Source organism: Micropterus salmoides, unplaced genomic scaffold (genome assembly GCF_014851395.1).
Source record: "Micropterus salmoides isolate LMB-PRFRI ecotype aquatic unplaced genomic scaffold, ASM1485139v1 Ms_hic_scaffold_22, whole genome shotgun sequence".
In the NCBI taxonomy this organism is placed as follows: domain Eukaryota; kingdom Metazoa; phylum Chordata; class Actinopteri; order Centrarchiformes; family Centrarchidae; genus Micropterus; species Micropterus salmoides.
The window spans coordinates 7,997,464-8,018,844 of record NW_024041373.1 but is presented as its reverse complement, the minus strand read 5'-3'; the positions used below and the strand labels follow the sequence as shown (position 1 = coordinate 8,018,844).

Here is a 21,381-nt window from a genome sequence, read left to right as displayed (position 1 = left end):
CCTCAAAAGACACCGCTCAAGGACACTGACTAATGCGCCATTTGATTCAGCACAAAATGTTAAGGCTCGGGATGAAAAGTAGGGTAGAGCATTACACTTCCTCTCAAGAAAGCACACACACAGGATCAATGTTTTGTGTCTGTGCTGGGATCCTCTCATGCCAAGCTGATTCAGTCCAATAACCTTAAATTGAAGACAGGGAGACAATGGCTATCCTTGTAAGTGATACTCCCATGCTACCAAGCAGGATCATCTGTCAACGCAACGGGACACCCTTAAGGAATGTGGTGCACATGGCAATTCAGGCTACACATACGTTGTCTTCCGAGCTGTTAGTGAAGCTGCCACCCGGTAGCTTAGATACAAAGGGGGTAGGTGGGGGGGGGGGGGCAGCTTACACTACGTGCACATAGAAAGAAAGAGAGAGAGGGGGAGAGAGAGAGAGACAAACAGGCAGGCGGCTTGCATACCGTTCTCTCCAGCTTCAGCACCGACGATTTCCCCGGCTCGTACTCAAAGATGCTCTTGGGCTCGGCGCGATACTTCCTGGTGTCTACCTTTTTATCCGGGGGCTCCCACTCATTCCTGTGGAGAGGCGGGTGTCAGGGAGGGGTGGGGTGTGGAATGGAAAAGAGCCAATCCTTATGAAGTAGTCTCCATGGCAACCAGCATAGGCTTTCAATTTAAGCATGACGTTCGCCCTCATCATCCCTGCTCCCCCCACCCCCGTCCCTCTCTTCCTCTAATGATAATATGACAGAAAATCCAATTCACAGTTGAGTCAAATCAGTAATTCAATCAGGTAAACAAGATTGGACCCAGTGACAAAAAACAGAGCGCTGCATTTCCTGAGAGAATATCTCACTGTAATAGACAGCCAACACTAAAATTACTGCTCAGAAAAAGACAGAAATAAACCTCTTAGATAAGAAAGACCCAATCTCACACCTATTCTCACCACACAAAAACACTTCTTCTTTCTTTAATGAATTTTCTGACGTGTTTAGGAACACGGCCCTTCATACATAACCACTAGGAAAGTGTAAAGAGGAAGGTCAGTCCTCGACATGTCATCTGTAGCTCTAGTGGGCAACAGTTTATCCTCCATCACCTGTCCTCCTTTATCACTCTATCACTCATTCTCTGAGAGCAGATCATCCTGTGTCAGTGCTGACGTGTGTGTGGAGGGGGAGACTAAACTGGAGGGCACCGTAGTGCAAACAACATGGGACAAAATAATCTCTGATTTGCTAAAGACGGAATTGTTGTTGATTTCTAATCAGAACTATATTCATGGCAAGTTATATAATTTGTATGTCTTATAGTATTCTGAGTTTTAAACAGGTCCTTTCTCCACTAACAAACAAGAATTGTACTTTGTTGAATATCAAAGTTAATGCCATAAGGAGCAGATGGAGGACACTGACCTTTTGGCAGAGGGTTTGAGGGAAGAGGACCGTGTTGGCACAGGCATCGACCGGCCTCTTGAATCGACCTCCGCGTCACTTTTTGAGCGTGGGACTGCTTTCACTAAAAACAGACACATAAATATTAATGGACATCAATTGCATGATACTAAACTGCATTAAAGCATCAACTGAAATGTTACCAGTGTAAAACATATATACTGTATGCTGAGCATTATCTTGGAATAATCTTAATAAATACTAATAATGGATGATTTACAGTTTCTTGAATGAAAGCCCAATTCCAAAACTCACCATCTTGCAAGTAACCAAAGGGGGTGTGACCATCATCTGAAAAAAGGACAGACAACAATTAAAAAATACAATTCTTATCTATCTATACTGTGTTACTTAAAGCAGAGACCTAAATAATTCATAAGGCATTAGAAACACTCCTGTGTTTCCCCCCTGCCTCACACCTTCCATTAGGCCAAGCATTAGTTCACTGAACACAATCAAAGTGTGTCAAATCAAAGCACTTTACAGGAAGCATTACTGAGCTAAAAAGGGATCCAAGCATTGATGAGCATCAGGGCTCTGAATAAGTAATGCACTGTAAAGCAAAAAGGCCGTAACTGACACATTCAGAATCATATCAGTCACAACTACACATGATCATGTGAGGTAATCATGTTGAGCAGAGACTGACACACCTACTGTATTTACATGGTGCAACTAAAGAAGAAAAATTCAGAATTCAGGCAGTGGCTCCTCCCCTAAAGCTACATACAAATATTGCCTCCTCCTGACAGACCCAAAACTTAAACCATGAACGTAACCATCTACAAAACATTGATGGGTGAAGCTTGGTCGTGGCAGTACAGGGTCTGAAGGTTGTGTACTGCTTGAGAGACTGAACCGTCAGGACAGTCCATAGCCTCAGTGCAAGACTGCAGCAGCATCTAGTGGCTACAATAGTGCACTACATCAAAAGACTGATCCCGCTCTACTGTGTGACAATTCTGTTAGAAAAAGCATTTAAGAACAGTTAAATATTTGACAGGAGCAATTGTCTGAAGAATTTAATATTAGACTAGCTGCATATTAACAACAGGTTAACAGCAAAAAGGGAAAAGCCATGAGTAATTGTTACATTTTGGTAAGTGAAAGTAGAATGACACTACAAGGCTTCGTGCATCATCCTTGTCAACATGCCAATATCAAAGCACTTTAGAAAAAGTGTACAGGTCGACCTGTTTATAGCTAACCACATTTAAATTAAGATTTTAACGAAAGGCCCAATCCTTATTTTTTTGTGACAACATTAATTAAAAGGTATAGTATATTCATAATCTTTACAGAGGTTACTGATGTTTAACTTTTAGCAGCATAGTAAAACAGTAAAGTATTCCAGCAATTTAGTATTGCACTTCCATAAAGCTTGGGGACTTGCAAGACAAAGATTTAAAAACAATGTTCAAAATGTATGCAGCAGAGGCTGAGAACTTTTTGTCCTTATGGGTCAAGCTCCAAAAACACTTCCTACTACATTTCCCATAATGCAAGTCTTGTCAAGTGCGATACCCCCAATTTGTAATGCAGGTTTGAGTTTCTTTAAAAATGTTAAGTCTCCAAGCACTATCCAAGATAATGACATCATCAAGGTTACTACAAATAAACTGACTCTGATGTGTAAAATCGGTGGGCTGCCCCTTTCATAACTTTGATATTTTTGACTGTAGTAGAGAAGCCTATACATTAATTAGAGTGAGAATATTGCTTGCATGTCAATTACTGTATGTATGAATCTTTGTGTCTGTGTTGATTTTTGGTAGTGGGACTGTCTTTGTGTTTAAATCACAGATGGTGCCTTTAACTGTATTTGTACTATTCAGACCAGGTGCATTTTTCACAGTGGACAGCACAGGTGTCACTCATAACATTAACAACGGCTCCCTTCTATTCAAGTGTACCACTGAGACATGACAGTGTGACAGTGAGCCAGCATGCACAGTACCAGGACCCTGAAACTGAAGCAGCTAAGTGAAATTGGAAAATGTAAGCCATCATTTGTTTTATCATTTTCACCTGTGCTTTTCCATACGGTGTCAAAATGTCTTCTGTGAAAAGGGCCTATTAAATCCCAAAAGCCTAATGATCTTGAAAATATCCCGGGACAGCAAAAGCTAGATCAGGAAATCAGCACGAAACCTGCAGTGTTCAAAGTGTTGCAGTTATAGAAATAGTGGCTCAATGGAATGGAACAGGTGTCAGAAAAGATTCGATGAAACCTTTCAAATACTTTGGGCTTCTTCAAGGTATGTGGTTTTTTATTTGCCACCGGGCCAGGTATGACAGATTAAACAAAGCTAAAGTATTTGAAAGGGCTCAGCATGGCTGCAGATCAGTAAAGCCAACGAGAGCAGAGTCACTGCTATCAGATACCTTTTGATTTCATCTGATTGTCATAGCTCTCAGGGAAAATGTAGGTGGGGCGGTAAGGGTTTTCCTCAATAGGCTCTGAGCACAGTGATGGAGAGACAGAGCACAGCGTGACATAACATACATACACATATAGAAACACACACAGGGCTTAGACACCGACACAGAAACATGATAGTCTAAACTGACCAGACAAACAATAAGTGGAAATGATTTTGATGATTTTGTCTTACCAGGTATTCTGTGTATCTGTTTGAACATAGTCTTGTACCAGTCTTTGGACTTTTCAGTGTTCTGAAATTAAGATGCAGATATTTTTAATTAATAACAAATAAGTGAGGATGACAGACAAATATATCTACTAGAGCAGCCGGTTGATGTTCAAGTGCATTGTTTTGGCAGGACATTTTGACTCGTCAAACACAGGTGTGCATAATAACATTAACAATGGCTACACTCCATGTGTACGCTGGCACCTAAATGAAACAGAGCCATTGATTTTTTTAATATATTATTGAATTTTTATATAACATTGTCACATTCTGGTCAACAAATCAAATGACTCCAATATATATATAAACAACAACAACAACAACAACAACAACAACAACAACAATAATAATAAATAATAATAATAACAATAACAACAATAATAATAAATTTAAAAAAACACAAATCATGTGTATATTCCTACGTTAATATTATGTATTATGTACACGGTAAATGCTTCACTCTTCACTTTTGCCAACTTGAGCCATTCCTGAAAAGAGGGCTCGCCTTCCTTGAGTATCTCATTTTCATTTGCTTTCCCACCATTATACTGGACTGAATAAAGTCCTTGGCTCCACAGTGGGAATCACTGAGGACAAACAGCCTCGGGCAGAGCTTAAAGTTGGTCCAGGTAATGTTTTTTATACATTGATGAACCATGAATACATTGAATCATGGGACATTCCCAGAGAAGGAGAACAAGACTCCCTTCAGAGCTGCAGCCCTTCCATCAGTCAGCATTGTCCCTAAGAATAAGCCTAAACAGTCTAGAAGGGGTCCAATAAAAGCAAGTGACAATCTTAATTTGAATAATCTAATTTTGATGTGTCTTGATACCCTCGTAATGTTTTTACATACATGATGCCACACTTTCTTTCTCTGTAACATAAATGTTCAAATCTACTGTCCAAGTAACTTCAAAGATACAGCATCTGTCTGCTGGAAAAGCATTGCTTGATAAATACAGCCTCATGTCCCAGACCCATTAACTTTGTACTCTGAGAGAGAAGCTCAGACTGTTGAGATGGGATTTCTTTTCCCATAATGTAGACTAGCAGGTATCAGAGTTGCAAAATCTTCCAGAAACTACTTCTTGGCAGATTGTATTCAGTGACCAACTTCTCAAATGACAGCTAATGTTATAATTCGTCTTTTTTCCATAAAAAGGAGTGTTAACTAACTTGAGATATCTTCCTCCATACGTTGTAGAGGTTGGCTGTGATATGCTGAGATTGTAATTCAGAGGGTATTTTGCTAGACAGCACATTTATAGGGGCAAGTGGGGAAAACAATAAAACGACCCTGCCTGAAATAAGGTTTTTGGGGTCTTGATAAAGGTTTTCTATCCGTCTTATATATGTTTGGCCAAACCACTGGGAACATGTCAAATATGATCTCAATTCTACCCCATCAAATGCTTTCTCACTGTCAAGTGAAATAGGTGCTGTTGGATTGTTATAATCCTGCACAAACCACGTAATATTTATAATGCGTCTCACATTAAGAGAACAATTTCTATGTCTAATAAAGCCCACTTGGTCCAGATGGATAATTGACTAAATATTCCGATTAATCTATTACCAGCTATCTTAGATAACAGTCAACAATTGATTGAGATCAAACTTATTGTACAATAACCTTTGAAGTCAGAACAGAGCCATTGTTAATGTTACTAGTTACACATGTGATTCACCTGCTACGACAAGTCAAAAATATTTCCTATTGCTCTTCTCCTTATTGCTAATGATAAAAAATCTTTCTCAAATCAGCTTGAATCAACAACATGCTATGTTACAATAACTTATAGTAATGTGCTTTATATAAATACTACCTCTTTTACTGTAATATCAAAGACCCATGTATCATATGAACAAATTAAACATCTGCAGTGGGTAGATTAGTCTTCATTTGACAGTATGCTTTATGGCTCACCCGTACAGGCACAATTGGCTTGTTGAGAGGACTGAGGACAGGGGAGTGCAGTGATAACCGCAGCCTCTTCCAGTCCATATCAGGGACTGGACTGACTGAGTCTCTCCCTGGATCAGGGCTTTTGTCCCTTTCTGGGGTTGGGTCTGTAAAAAAACAGAAACAAAAAAAACCACGATCAAATCAAAAAGTTCACAGCACATTTCAAGTGAAATGTCAGACAACACAAAAACCTGTTTAAATTAGGAATCTGGTGTGAAGGCCAGAACTGCATGACAAGATAGATAAATGGCATGCAATAAACCTTACCACCAATAGACACTTTTGTTTGGTGTGTGCGAGACTGAGTCCAATACTAATTGCAATTCATTCTTAATGTGTGTATCAGTCCACATGGAGAATGGATACTGTATGTCATATGCTGTATTTTGTGCATAACATATGTGCCACTGAACACATCAATATTTTGCATTGTCTACATACAATTCACCAACTGTTTCAGAGTGAGTGAAATTATCATAATATAACTCGCATAAAATACCTGACAAATATCACAGAAATTGCATTTCTTATGCAAATATATAAAAATATATTGTGTTTTACGTTTGTTACGTTATACGAATATTGTAATTATATTCTTCACATTCTTGTTTCCTCATTTCATGGCAGTAAAGGCATTTGATCATACAAACTGCTGACCCCAAGATAAACTTTGTAGCACATATACAGCATGTGACTCTTGGCCCCCACGAATGAGATGTGTCAGTAAGTCAAATAAAGTCTGGCATTCATGATAACCTTGCACTGTTGCCATGTAGGTAACTGAAATGAAATTAAATCTGGTTTGACGCAGGTCTGGAATTAACAGATTGTAAATTGCAGTAAAATATACAGAAATGTGATGTTTGTGTATAGTCTGGTACATTCTTGTTCAACAAATGAACATTTCTAATATTTTTTAACACATTGACGCATAAAACATGACTGATTCACTTCATGAGGCTTGTGGAGAACACATTTAGACAGCTGTGTCATTGCAATAGGAGGATGACAGATGGTACAGTCAGGGAACAAAAAAATATTGCTCTGTTATAAAACTTAGTCTGCTGCTGGCTAAGTCTAAGACATGAAAAATAAATGACAAATATCCTTTAGACATCACCAGGAACCCAGTGCATACCTTCGAAATGAGAAAGATGCTTTTGCTGCTCTGTTGTGAGAAAAAGACGGACAAGGACAGGAAGTGTGACAAAGCAATGAAGTAAATGTGAGCAAGACAAGGCTAATGGATCACAGACAAGACACAGTTGATAAAATGTCAAACCGACATGTAAAAGCATGTTTACGAATAAACCTGAGAGATTTCGGAAACTCTTCTTGATAGCCGTCATCCCGAACTCACAGACTCGTGTGCTCACCTCTGTTGTGCTGCAGCAGGACTATGGTGGGGTTAACTGTGCTAGTGCAGGGATAAACAGAGCTGGAAGTTGATGTGATACAGTGCTGAATGTCAGTGTAGGATGGAGCCTGATTTTCTTTGACGCATTCGGGCGAGTTGGCCTGAAAGTAAAAGAAAATACATAGATGTTTTCCTAGGAATTTATGCAAAAGACATCACACTGTTCTCATAATTGTAAATCCACAGAGAGCCAATCAAAGATCTCTGTGTTAAATGGGGTGGAAGTAAACGTACCTGGCACTGAGTGTTGTTTACAGGAGGTAAATCAGCTGCGATGTTGGTGCCTCCCTCAGCCAATCCTGCTTTGGAGCTGTCTCCATTAATCTGGTTTGTCCAGCCACCTAAAAAGAGTTCAGCAAGAATAAAAAAACTGAGGATGACACTAAAAAGTACAGAGAACTTATAACAGCAAACCAGAAAACCATAACAGCTAATTGCTGGTCAAATAAATCTCCATTTCACACAGGGCGTGAATGCTTGCCTTGGTGGTTTTCATGCACAGAGATGTTAATATGCTCAAGAAAGGAAAAAAAAGATTCTCCCACAATCTTTGTCATCAGAACAAAGCGCCTATTCAGTGAGCTGCAAAGGCCGTTTGTTCCAATGGCCTTTATATTCAGGCTCTACAACAATTAAAGCATCTCCCCAAAAGCCTTGGCCAGACTCCAGTCCGGTTCCAATGTGCTCTACGTAACAAACAAGCCCACAGTCAAGGCGCCCTGCTCCAAAGTGCAATGTGGGCAGGCCGCAACAAAAAAGCTCTTTGATACTTGCATGAAAATATGAGCAATCGCCCTTTATCACCACTCTGAGTGTGCCCGGCGACTGAGCATGCATTTCAAAACGTGACGAGTTATATAATCCTGACATCAAAACAGAACTCTGAATGGCATGTGAGGATTTTTACATGATGAAATGCTTTTGAAATTACAGAAACCTTCCCATTCTACAAGGACGTCTCCTTTTTTCACGTGTCCATGCAACTATTACTGACCTCTAAATATTTTTTCATCATGTGGAGAGTTGTTATGAAACCTCTCTGGCATTCGCTCTGACTTACTAGGCGTTGGGATGACATTTGGCTCGTCGCCGATGCAGCCCTCATCATCTATGTGGACGAGGGTGGCCCGTAGAGTCACGACTCCTTTCCCTTTGCACACTCTGCTGGGGTCCAAATCTGAAAACATTCAAAATAAGGGTCTCATTGCCACAGCTCCTCATCTTTCATGGCATTGCGAACTTATATTCAATATTCTCAGAGTGCACTCCTGCTTGTCGCTCCCTCATGGCCCAAATGACCAAGATAGAACTGTAACATCAAAACCAGGCCATCACATTAATATCCTACTGTCCCCCTAAAACTAATTGCCATTATCACACTGTCAGAGCTGGAAGTAGAGCAGCTGCAGCTTGTTCTGTCTCAGCACAGGTTGTTAAAGTGACGCCACATTGTTTACAAGTGAGTTTTAAAAGCATCCTTCTAAGATTTCTTTGTGAGTGTGGGGTGTCCTACAGTTGCAGGCACTGAAAGATTGATGAAGTGGAGGGATACGCCACCTGTGGAGGGAATCAGGTCCGGAGAGCCTTTCATGGTTGTTAGAGGCGTGATCCTGACAGCGCAGACTGTTCGAGGACCTGATGGGACTTCAACACACACACACAAAGACATGGAGACATTTTTTCCATATATCAAAAAAGTTGCCAAAAAATTTTCATTAGAAAATTAAAGTAAAGACAAAACCTAATTTTTTCAAAGAAAAAATTTTAATACATACAGAAGAAATGAAACATACTGACACATTCTGTACAATGCAAACTGTGTTTGTCAATATGACTTACATGTTTTTGTGCTTCAATAGCATTTGATTATTAAACGCACTACAACTACTCAATGGTACTTATTGAATTAGGCGCACTGAATTATTTGTTGAACTCTGAGTGAGATGACTTACTGGGAGACACACTTGGTCTTATGCTGCCCCCTTCTGGAGAGCCCTAGAGGAGAAACATAGGGATGCAAACATTCAACAAAGTGTGATCATGGACAGGAGCTGATGTCTGGGAAGCATATTGCCCATTAAATCACTACTTCTTCCCCCACTACACAGGTGTCACCATCCGCAAATACAGTAGGCTACTCTATCTGCTGCTCTAACTTTACTTCCTTTGGTAACCAGGCCAGTGTTTTGCTGCAGTGTTGGCTTGCAGCATGCAGTGTACTGTGAGCAATTTCTTCAAGGGACTGGGTTGGCTGTAGTTTCTACAGTAGAGCTAGTGGAGTCGCTGCAACCAATAGTTGTAATTGGGGTCTACATACATCTAATTACAGAATTACAATACAGAAATTGTGGTAATACAACGGTTGTCTTACACACTGAAATGAGATACGCAAGCCAGACAGGAGGCGGTGAACTTCCAGTTATCTCTTTGAATCAAGTCTTGAGCACACAAGACTCCATAATTTATTAGTATTCAATGACACAGACATGGCTTGAACTGCATCATTAATAGAAAAGTTATTACTTTTAAAAAAACTGTGTTCTGTGCCTTCCCTGCGCTTTTGGATTATTTCATTGGTGTATATTTTGTTCTTGGATTCTTCCCTTTGGATTATGTTTTGTTTGGAGTTACCTTTTGTTTGAACATTTGCCCCAGAGCTCCCAGCATAAGCCTGTGTAGTTTTTATGTGTTAATAAATCTTTATTCGAACTGCAACAACCTCGCCTACAGTCTGCATTTGGGTCCACACCTCATTTCTCAGCTTCAGCACTTAACGGCCCATGACAAATAAGTGCTATAAAAACTCATCTCACTGATATTAAAATTCTCTGGAAAGGGAGCAAACAGCAGCACAGATCAGATGCCAGAACGGAACAGTCCAATATCTTTGTTCCTCATGATATCTATGATTATAAAGCCGCAAAAACAATCTAATTTAGGATGTCAACATCTGCTACATGTGAAATGAATGACGGAAGGGAATTTTCTGTGAATAATGAATATTTCAACCCTTAAAATTGAAAAAAGTTAAAACTCAGTTAAGGTAAAAACAGAAAGATACTGCTAATAAGAATTATGTAGGTGCAGTTGACCTCCGATTCATTGAGGGGTTGGCACTTTCATCTCTGACGATATCACAAGCCTTTGCATGTCTGTCATTCTTTTGGTTTTGGGAAGAAGTTTGGCCTGTTTTAGACCAAAAGTGTATCAGTCTTCTCCTTTAAGGACAAGAAGGGAGGGTGTGAGAGAGATTAACAAACATATGTTAATCTGAGATGCATCAGTGAAGCATGTAGAAGCAACACCAAGGCCACCAGAAAAGTAGCTGTGAAACACTTCCCATTGCTCCGCTGGGCCTCCCATTGTGCTCAGCCAGCACGATTTAGGAGACGTCCCCATTTAAAGGGCCAAGAAAAGGGCTGATTGAGTCAAGACACAAACACACACACAAAGGCACTCAAACAGTCACCCAAGCATACATCTACACACACAGATGCACACAAATAGTGTTTTCAAATAGTGTTTTTGTTTGTAGGCTATGGATAATGGTGATGGAGAAAGCATAACCAGCAAAATCCAACTAGAATTTGATCTATGCTGTTAATTTTATGTTAAATTTATGTTGTACTTTTGCTCGTTCCACTCTGAGTTTGTGAGAGACTGTGTGTGCACTTTGTTTACACATGGTGGTAAATAAGCTAACCTGCGGAACAGGCAGGGGACTCATATTCCAGCTGGAGACCTTCGCAAATAGGCTTAAATGGATGAGGGAAAATGGGAGCGATGCCAAACGAGTCCTTCAGGGACACAAAGCAAAAACCTTTTAAAACATCTTCCCGTCTTGGAACTGAGCTGTCCCTGAGCATCAGAAACTCTGCGTATTTATTTCCCCTCTCTCTAATAAAATCAACTTGCTTCCTGACCCCCTGCATCCCAGAGAGGCAATGCATCCATGATCTCATTTCCAAAACCAGTAACAGACATTCCTTCGAGGAGTGCTTATACTGATCTCAGCTCTGCTTCCGCTGTATCCTCAGATGAACCCCATGATGGTGAATATACAGAATAAAGCGAGGCGTGGGAGTATTTGAACCTCTCACATATGATAGATAATGGGAAGATGACAGCTTGCAGTGCTCGGTTCGCTGTATAAACACACAAGAGCAGAGATCACCCCTGGCCTTTTTAGGAAGATATGCCTCAGAGCAGAGCCGGGCAAAAAACACCATCCATCCAGCCTGTGAAAGAGAGGAGACCAGTGCAGGAGTGGCCTGACGTAAATGGGCCGAGACAAACAGGACAGAGACTTTATCGGCCAAACTCCTGTAAAAATCAATACCTAAATGCACTGTCACTACTTATAATCTACCAAGCTTTTTGATGTCTCTGCTTCACAAATTGGGTCAATTTAGTAGATCTCTAAGGCAAAAACAAATGAAGTGGGGGGCTCACAGTTCAGCAGCTCAATGGTTAAGCGTTTTTTATTTATTTATTTTACTTTAAGCTCACATTTTCCATCAGAGTTTCTTGGTGATCTGATGCATAGTGACCTTACGTTAGATTGGACCAGAATTCAGGGGTTTCCCTAAAAATTAGAAAGAAGACAAAAACTGCCACAAAGTGCAGCTGTGTAAGTGGCAGTCCCACTAAAGCTCAGACGTCTTCTGATCATCTCTTGAGGCTTCAAATTCACAGACCTGAAAAACCTTGTACAAACCATTTCTGACAATGCAGGTGTTATTCATGAGCTAAAATTATCAATCAAGATTCCAGGAAACCTTCAGCTAATGCAAACCCCTCCCAGATCAAACCTGTGTGATTACCTAAAAGCAGATGATTCATCCCATTTGCATCTCTTAGTTCCACTACTACATGACACTCACACACACATAAATACATAAATCTCCCACTGAAAGCTCTTGGGTGTTACTAAAATACCTTTCCAAAACAAGCATGTCCCAAGAGGCTATGATCATCCCAAAGCATAGGTGCAGATCTAGAGAGGTGCATTACCTACTTGATGAAGTGAACAGCGAGTCCTTAGTCCACGTACATCAGGTCCCTCTGAAGCCTCCTGAGACTTCTGGCTGAGCTTTGAGGGTCTTGTCTGGGTGGGACGGTCCCAGCTTTGACCTTGACCCTCGCTATGCAGGGGGTCTGTTTGTTTTTGACAACAGGCGTGCCCAGATGGACCTGTCATCACATGCCACCTGGGAATGTGGCAGTCACTCAACAAATGTGCAGACCACCACATAAAATTCTCCTACCCCCTCGAAATGCTCCTGCGGGGCCAGTAGATGAGAAACACCAGTGGAGGACAGCTGGAATTTGCTACTAGACAACTCAACTGTCGATAAGGTCTTACTAACTCAGTCAACATTATGAACTAATGCAATGACTATGATCTAAATCATTTAAATGTGTGTATGTAGATATTGCAATTCATCAAGTACTGTCAATAAATCTCCCAAAGAAACCAAAATTATGTGTTCAAATTGTATTTTTTTCTGCAACCCAAAAACATTAACAAACTTCAAATCTTTAGATTTAAGAAAGTGGACCCAGTGAAGGTTTGTCATTTTTGCTTCATAAAATGTATAAAACAACAATTTAATTATGAGATTAACTTGCTTACTCTCATGTTTGTGTATCAACTCTGGAGATGGAGCCGGGTGTTGATTAGCTTAGCTTAGCATAAAGACTGAAAGCAGGAGGAGCAGCTAGCCACCACTTTGGTCGTACAGTAGAGGTAGAGGTACTGGTTTGCATATTTTTAAACTTTGGACAGAGCTTTTTCACCCATTTCTGGTTTATGTTACGCTAAGCTAACTGGCTCCAACTTTTAGTGTACAGGCACTGGAGTGATTCTCATCTAACAATCGGAAAGAGAGCGAATGAGCGCATTTCCCAAAATGTTGAGATATTCTTTGATGTCAAGGAATAATTTTTTTGTATAACATTAATTTCAGCACTAAAATATGTATTGTTTACAAGAAAAAGTATTAAACTCTTAAATTACAGTAATGAATTTGAAACACAGCTGCTTTTATGTCGCTGTAATCAAGAAGAAACTTATGAAATATAGCAAAAGCAAACTGGATGGAATCCAACAAATTGGTCTAAACCTAGCAGATACAGTATATTTTTTATGAAAATTGCTTTATGAATAAATTTATCATATCCAGTGGACCAGAGCATTCTCTATTGGCAGCATCAATCACTTTATCACTTTATCTGAATGAGGCTCCAGATTCTCCCCCCATGTGAAAACGAAACAAAGGCGGGGTGGTACCAACTATGTGAACTATGATGTATTTTACGCAGGGGGTCTCTGTGCCACAGTCAGAGGCCGCCTTAGAAGTGAGCTATGTTAACACAAAAAAACTCTCATCGCATGCTCAGCTGTACTATGGACGGAGAGAAAAGGCTGTTACGTAACGCCGTTTGACTTCTGCTTTGTCAACAAATGGCAGAGAGGAGAGAAGCTATCCAGCGCTGTCCGCGAATCCCACCAAATAGCTCCAAACATGGCTCGAAAGGGCCGCTCCGGAGCAGCAGCTTATCCCCCTAATTGAGAAGAGACCCCCACCTACCCCTCCACCCTCCCAACTCTCTTCCATAAACAGCTTCCACGCTGGACAGCAGCCTGGGATTCTACACATTCCTCAAGCATGCTATTTGAAGTTCATTTCAAACAACTGCAGCATAAAAGGAAATGTATGTAACTTACACACTGTAGTCATTATTAGGCCTCTGAGCAGGATTACACATTCATGCTGATAATGGAAGGAGTTTAAACTGAGTCTATATGGAAACTGCCTCTATGCCTTTAAATTATTTGAACCTCACCTAATAAAATATCTTCATTTTAGAGAGTAAACAAGTTTATAATGATCCTATGGTATCACTGTCATATTTGAGGACTTCAGGAATAAAATGTCCTCTTGCTTTCTGAGGTAAAAACAAAAGCACCCGCCACACCAGCCAATGAAAGATGTGTCCCTCAGCGCTCAGCTCGCAGCCTGCCAGCGTGTCCATGAGAAGCACTGACAGTTATTGGACGTGACCATGGCCAGATCCCCGGGACAGGGAACACTTGGTTGGCACGTGTGAAGGTCCTGGGGAGGACAGCAGTTGGCCACATGGACCTAACCGCTACAGATGCTGTGTTAGAGAGCCAGCCTGCTTATAACGTGCCTGCTAGGCTTTTAGAGCCAGCGTAATAAGAATGTCAGAGAGCTGACAGTTTACTCAGGGTGATACATCTTCACAGCAAGGGCTCCAGGCTACACTCCAAGAGTGAGAAGGCTTGGATCGCAGGCCCCGGAGTTAGGATAAACATTGAACTGAATATTTAAGTAGGCCTCTCTTTAGGGGGCTTTTAGAGAGTTTACTTTTCTAGACGCAAAGTGAAAAATTCAAAATAAGAAAAGCTTATGAGCAAATAAGGAGATAATCATAACCAGGATACAGTAAGTGATATAATTGGGGGGGAAATCCTCATTGACAACACTATAATGATAAATTCCTTGAGAATATATTGGCATTTAATTTTGGAATATGATAAGAGACATGCATGATGTTAATTTAATGTCATCACTAGATAACGAGCTCAGCTGTGCACAACAGATTCCTCCTGGCTTAGATAATAGGGCGTATTGCACATTAGGTGAGCTGCGATGACAATTCAAATCATTGTCTGAGAGAGTGCTGAAAGTGTTTCCTCGTCTCTGCTGGATGTTTTGACTCCGACGTGGATTGGAAGCTCTGAGTGTGTTCCCTAATATAACTCTCCGAGCGCCTGTGTGACAGGATGACTCGATAATTGAGTCATAGGATATGGCGGCTAAACGTGAATATAAACAGCAATGTGATAATCCAGCAATTTTAAGTGCTATGAAGGTATCCTCGTGTGAAAAGAGCGTGCAGCAGGACCCCAGCGAGATCCCATCATCTGTCTATTTCAGGAATGCAGGCCCGGTCTGACTCGTCCCGTCACACCCAAACACAAAAGGCAGCTCCATCACTAACAGCCTGGCATCATTGGTGGCAGTACAGTTTTTCATTATTGTTTATTATATTTTGTAGTGAGGGATATATACCCCTGCTATGCATCACTGTCGCTTGATAATTTTGGTTTTCTTTGTGTGATGATGTGTGAGGACACATACTGGTAAAATATCTGCCAACAACTGCTGTGATGCTGTTGTTTACCATCAGTTGCTGACATATAACACAAGGGGGAAGGTTGGAGGTGGGGTGTTGGTGGTGGCGGCAGAGAGGAGTGCTGCTTAAATCCATCACTGAAGCATAAATTGTCTTTTCACTGCCTTGTTTACATGCGTCTTTGATCAGGGGGGCTTCTTTGTGCCGCGGACCTAGAAAAGCCAAAGCATAACACTTCACCATCCACTCCAGCCAATCGCAGCAGATGGAGAAAGTGTGGGGGTGGGGGGGTGGGGTTGCTAAGCGACCTGTTGTAACATTAATGGAGTGAAAACAGAAACCTGGTGTCTGGCTGAAACATCCGGCCTGATTCAAAGCTATCCGTTATTCACAGTAAAGACAATGCTGTTTTCTACAAATGCTGCCACAACAAAGGCTTTTGTCCATGTCATGCTAATATCCAGCTTAACTAAGCATTTGGCATGCCTGAACTCGGAGTAATATATAAGGATGATTTTAAGAAATACAAAAGAAGAATATCATCAACTTATTTTGCTATTGTCCAGTTTAACTTGGTGCGACATTCAGAACTGCAATTAACAGCTAATCATTAGTTTACACTCATTCTGAACACAGTTACAGTAGGCCTATACTACAAAGGCTATACATTGTCTTAGTGTCAAAGTAACAGGTAAAAGACACACTTATTTGGTGAAGCAAGAAAATTCTAATGATACTGTCATAACTTCTGTGGTAATTTAACTACAATAAACATACTGAAACTTGTTCATATTTTCTGATATTCTGTGTAAGGTTTCCAAACCAAATGGAGATCCTCTTGGAAAAACAAAATTGGGTGATCTAGATGCCAGCTGAGCTGGCTTTAGCAAATCTTTGAAATTCAGTTTTGAGATTCGTGTTTCCGAGGGCTGCTCCTCTCAAATCTAAGGGATCTATGTAATGTGACTCTGATCAAGCTTCATAAAATATTAATGACTGTGCTGGGTTCATACCAACAGGTCCCCTCCTTACTCCACAGGTTATCATTTCTGTTTGTCAAGCTCAAAAGACTGAAATGCAACACTATGACCTTGATTTAGTGTGACTTTGAAAAAGCAAGCACTAGCCTAGATGTTACTGGCTTATAAAAGCCAGTGCCAAACTTCCCATTCAATTTGAATACAAATTTGTACAGTAGCACTCTGCTCCCTGACATCCTGCTGAGAGATGTTAAACACCTGAAAACATCACTGTTCCCCAAAAATATTTATAATCAGAAAGAAAAGCTTTCTCAAAAACCTAATTTTCTTTAGCGTGAGTCCCCTATAGTTTGCACAGAGGCTAAAATAAAAGAACATTAATGACCATTAACTACTGTAAAAGATCAGTTGTACTATTGTAAACAGGATACATCCTTTCATCACAACTAAAAATGCTGTTTGGGCACAACAATATGTGCAGAAGGTCAAAGGGGTTTGATGCTATTTGAATGACTGAACAAATGGCTCTTGGCTGAGCCGTATGGCTACCAAACATATGACTGATTTAACTGTTCCATTTACATGTGCAAACCTGGCACCATCTCTGTGTAAACACCTGCAACTCCTCTGCTGACATGTTGTCAGCCAGCTTCATACGCTGCTGAACTGCTACTGAGTCAATACTCTTGTGAACCTGAAGACAATGTCATCGGATATTATAAGTGAGCAGAGTGGACACAATATCTTAAAGAGATTTAAAATATTGTTTCACAGATAAATAATAATAACAATAAGTCTTTGAGGCTTGGTCACCCATACACAAAGTCCTTGAACACGTAGAAAGCTAATGGAGGTCCTGTTCTTTCTGGGTAAACATTGTCTAGATACAGTTTCGCTGTTACATGTGTCCAGTGCAAACATGTGATAAGGCAAGCAGAAGAGAGTGTGACATTCTGTACCGTCCACATATCAAAACACTGAAACAGGCATTTTCAGAAAATCTGTCTGACTGCTTTGCCTCTGTCTTTGAAGCAGTTTCATTAATAATTTGTGTTGGGGTTAATATTTTATCAAGCGAGTGACGCTTCGTGTTACTCAGATCCCCTGGAGTAAAAAAGAGATTATCACTGTAGTAAGATTATGAATGAAAACACAGGCAGAGACGAATAACTACATCTGCTGAGTTTCAGAAGTCTCAGCTCATTGACAGTTGTGCAACTCATTATGCTTTGTTGTTAAAAAGCCATGTCCACACGCTGGCCATTATGAGGCTTCAGGCAGACCGGTTTGTCAGACTAGAACATGAAGTTTAACATTCAGGTCCCCTATGTCAATAACTCACACTACTGCTGCTACTGTGCAGTTAAACAACACAACTGCTCAGTTAGTTGAAATGAAAGGGGGGGAAATAAGAAACTGTACTAAAATAATCTTCTAAAATAACATTACAACCTGTGTTATTAAGAATGCAGCACTGATAACCATCTTGAACTGTATATAACAGCAGCTGCTTGACTCAAACTACTTCTACATTCAATTCCTCAAAGTCTTTCCACCTCTGAAATCATCGAATTAAAAATGGCTGCGGTCTAACCTGACAACACTGTGATAAAAATTACAGTGCAATACTACCCAATAATCTATTCCTAACACCTCTGTGCCGCATAATATGCATTCTATTAAGAGCATGGTCCTGATGTCACTGCCTTATTGTATGCATGTAGAGTAGCCTGTCGTCTGCTACCAAGACTCCCAATGACAACCGCTAATCAGCCCCACTGCTACCTGCCAACTTAAAGAAACAACCGCACTAGAAATTATTCATTCGTATTTTCTTTTTAATTACACCATATTCAGCACGGTGTAAAGATAGGAAGCGTTTAATTCCCAGACGTGTGTGTTTGGGTTATCTCCTGGGCATTCAGCTTCAGAGTGCGGCACGGGTCGCAGTTATACTGTATGGATCTATCTTTACTGCAGTAACTGTCCCAAAGCCAGAGCGCCTCTGCTGAGAAAATCAAAATCGACTGACTGATAAAAGCACTTGTGTTAGATAAAGGCTGCTGAATCCACGCTTAATGGCCGAGAGATGAATAAGAAATGCATTAAGTGGTGCTGGTTTTTCATCACACAATAATAACACAAAGTCAGCTGTTATGGTGCCAATGTAAAAAATAAATAAATAATATCAACATTAAAGAGCCGCAGCAGCAGCAGCAGCAGCAGCAGCCACTTGCAGCAGTGATTCAGAACAGGAACATGCTTACCTCTGTGTGATGGTAATCCAGTGTTATGCTCGCTGCTGCAGACACACTTCACTGAGCTCTGTGCCGAAGGCTGCTCTCCACCAGCGTCCTGTCAGCGCTTCATACTCACCGGCCCCGGCTGCGTCAATCTCGCCGCACAACACCACCACCGAGCACCGGGGGCCGGGCCACCGGTCCTTCACAATAAAAGCCGGGACTCAGTCGCATCATAATCGACACCGAAATGAAGGTCGGAGCTGTAGCCAGAAATATTTTGACGTAAAACAGCGCCAATCAATACATAGTGTTGGCCACTTGGGGGCGGCTGAACAGCTGAACAAGCTGTAGGGGAGACCTGGTATGGTTTAACACTTTTTGCTCAGACTATAACTCAAATCATTTTTAGCTAGAGTTCTTAAACTCTTATACAAAGTAGGCTACCCACATTTGTGTACTACAAATGGCACCAATTCAGTCCTCTACAAGAATATCACAGACCTCATGAGTTGATGTTAAATACATGGTGTTCCTTTGTTACAACCTACCACAACACATGCTGGGACGTTGTAACAAATAATTAGACAAAAGAAGCAAAAAGGAATGCCACACCATATCACATGCTTTAAAAAAACATCTGCGTGTATGTCAATGTGTTTATATCCTTAATCGGAGTCAAAGTCAGTGGGCTGGAACCTTTTTATATACAGTCTATGGCTGGCACTCATGGGTACACAGTAAGGGCACTTCTACATTGCTACACATCTATAAAACATTGGGGGACGATACAACATGTGAACAACATGTAAATAAAGAGTACTGGCTCGACTTCAAGAACTAGTCACAGTGCTAACAAATTAATGCTGGTAACCCTGGAGTGTAGGCTTGGTGCATGGGCCCTGAGACCGCATAGGGCACTGATTGTAACACTTTATAAAGAAGTGTTAAACTAACTACTTAACTACAATACATTCTAATATAAGTCACACAATCATCAAATTATCTGCAGTAGTATAGATACTAAACAAAATCTTGGTCAAAAATGTACTTTCTTGCCTCAAAATCATTTTTTCCCCAACCTTGACAACCACCATGCCTGACGAGGGAGGAAGTAGGTAAATATTGAAATGATCACATAACTCCTAGATTATATCTAATTGGTGGAATTTGTGTTGTTACAACCATACCCGGTCTCCCCTAAACACAGCACTGACATAGTAAAAGTTCATGTCTACCATGTTACCAAACAGATGACTTTAGAATTCCTGGAAACACAGAGCATCGGTTTCATTCATTAGGAGTCCACTTATGTCCACTTGATGAATTTAAGTCCAATATTCACTCTTCTGTAAGCTGGTTTTCAACAGGGTTGACAGGCTAAAATACTCTGTAGAGCTGAGGGGAACTACAGAGGTGGTTATCATTATGAATGATATCTTTACGTTATCCATTGTCATTTGACAATGGGGCCATTGTTAATATTTGACAAGTGCAAAGATTTCTGTATATAAAAAGATCAGTTGGGTTCTAAACAGATGCACTGACAGTTCTCATATATGCCTAAACTGAATAATGACCATACCAAAATAGCAGAATTCCGTACAATATTACAAATGAGCCAGTTTATTATGTCTATACTGAATGTGATTTAATTCAGTGCGTGTCACAGTCATGTTTTAATTTCTCATGATTAAAATGTATCCACTGATGGGTTCATATAGGCCATTACAGTAATGCGTGTTGTTGTCAGGTCAGAACATGAAATAAGTCTAACAACCACTCAGAGGTTTTTTAGAGTTAAGAAACAAATTCAGGTAATAAAAGAGTACAAACGAACAAGATCCTTTAACTGTGTATGGAAGCATCCATCTTTCATCTAAAGCATTCAATTCATAGAGCGTATTCATGAAACAAGTAAACAAAAAACAACAAAACAAAAATGTTGAGCACATCCTATAAAATGACACAACGTTTAAAAATGTATCAATCAAACACCTTTTTAAGGAGTTTAAGCCACAAATCTATACAGTAAATGATTAAATAAATAAAACATGCTTGTTACTGTGTTACTACAGATGTCTTTGGGAATATTATTTTTCTTTAATGCTGTGCTTGTAAGTAAAGACTTTACTTTGAAAGTTTTTACCAGAAGTCCTAGCAGGCTACACTCTCTCAGACTTTGTACATGTGTCTCTTCTCCCAGAACTTTAGAGGGGACATTTTTCGCAGTCAGGGTTCATTTATATTTATAACAGTGAAGTCATTTGTAATTTGATTAAACTGTGGCATCCCTAAGGAGATAAAATCCACCTGGAAAAAGCCTTCACTTGAACAACATGTTAGTGGGTTCCACAAACAGACAATATGGAGCGCCACCTAGTGACTAGACCTCATATTCCACAAGAAACAAATCAGCATTGGTTGTAAATGAGACTTCTTTTATACAGTCTGTAAAATGAGCCTGTTAAAATAAGGACACCTTCAAG

General features: G+C 40.4%; 1 protein-coding gene across 5 annotated transcripts in view; it reads right to left on the bottom strand.

Annotated features, from left to right (window-relative positions):
* The window catches only part of LOC119916947 (sorbin and SH3 domain-containing protein 1), a 41,556-nt gene extending 22,490 nt beyond the window's left edge, over positions 1-19,066 (bottom strand). Inside the window, exons 1-13 of one of the 5 annotated variants that reach the window (XM_038736944.1) lie at positions 18,920-19,066; positions 9,459-9,501; positions 9,064-9,150; positions 8,567-8,683; positions 7,741-7,847; positions 7,466-7,607; positions 7,228-7,257; positions 6,051-6,193; positions 4,082-4,142; positions 3,852-3,926; positions 1,722-1,757; positions 1,428-1,530; positions 471-585 (exon numbers count right to left, since the gene is read on the bottom strand). In XM_038736944.1, coding sequence (XP_038592872.1) covers positions 471-585; positions 1,428-1,530; positions 1,722-1,757; positions 3,852-3,926; positions 4,082-4,142; positions 6,051-6,193; positions 7,228-7,257; positions 7,466-7,607; positions 7,741-7,847; positions 8,567-8,683; positions 9,064-9,097 — 963 coding nt within the window. In that variant the 5' untranslated portion in view covers positions 9,098-9,150; positions 9,459-9,501; positions 18,920-19,066. Of the gene's footprint in view, positions 1-470; positions 586-1,427; positions 1,531-1,721; positions 1,758-3,851; positions 3,927-4,081; positions 4,143-6,050; positions 6,194-7,227; positions 7,258-7,465; positions 7,608-7,740; positions 7,848-8,566; positions 8,684-9,063; positions 9,154-9,458; positions 9,502-18,919 lie in introns of all 5 variants that reach the window. The other 4 variants (XM_038736941.1, XM_038736940.1, XM_038736942.1 and 1 more) reach the window with 4 other exon arrangements.
* Between the last annotated feature and the right edge of the window lie 2,315 nt (positions 19,067-21,381).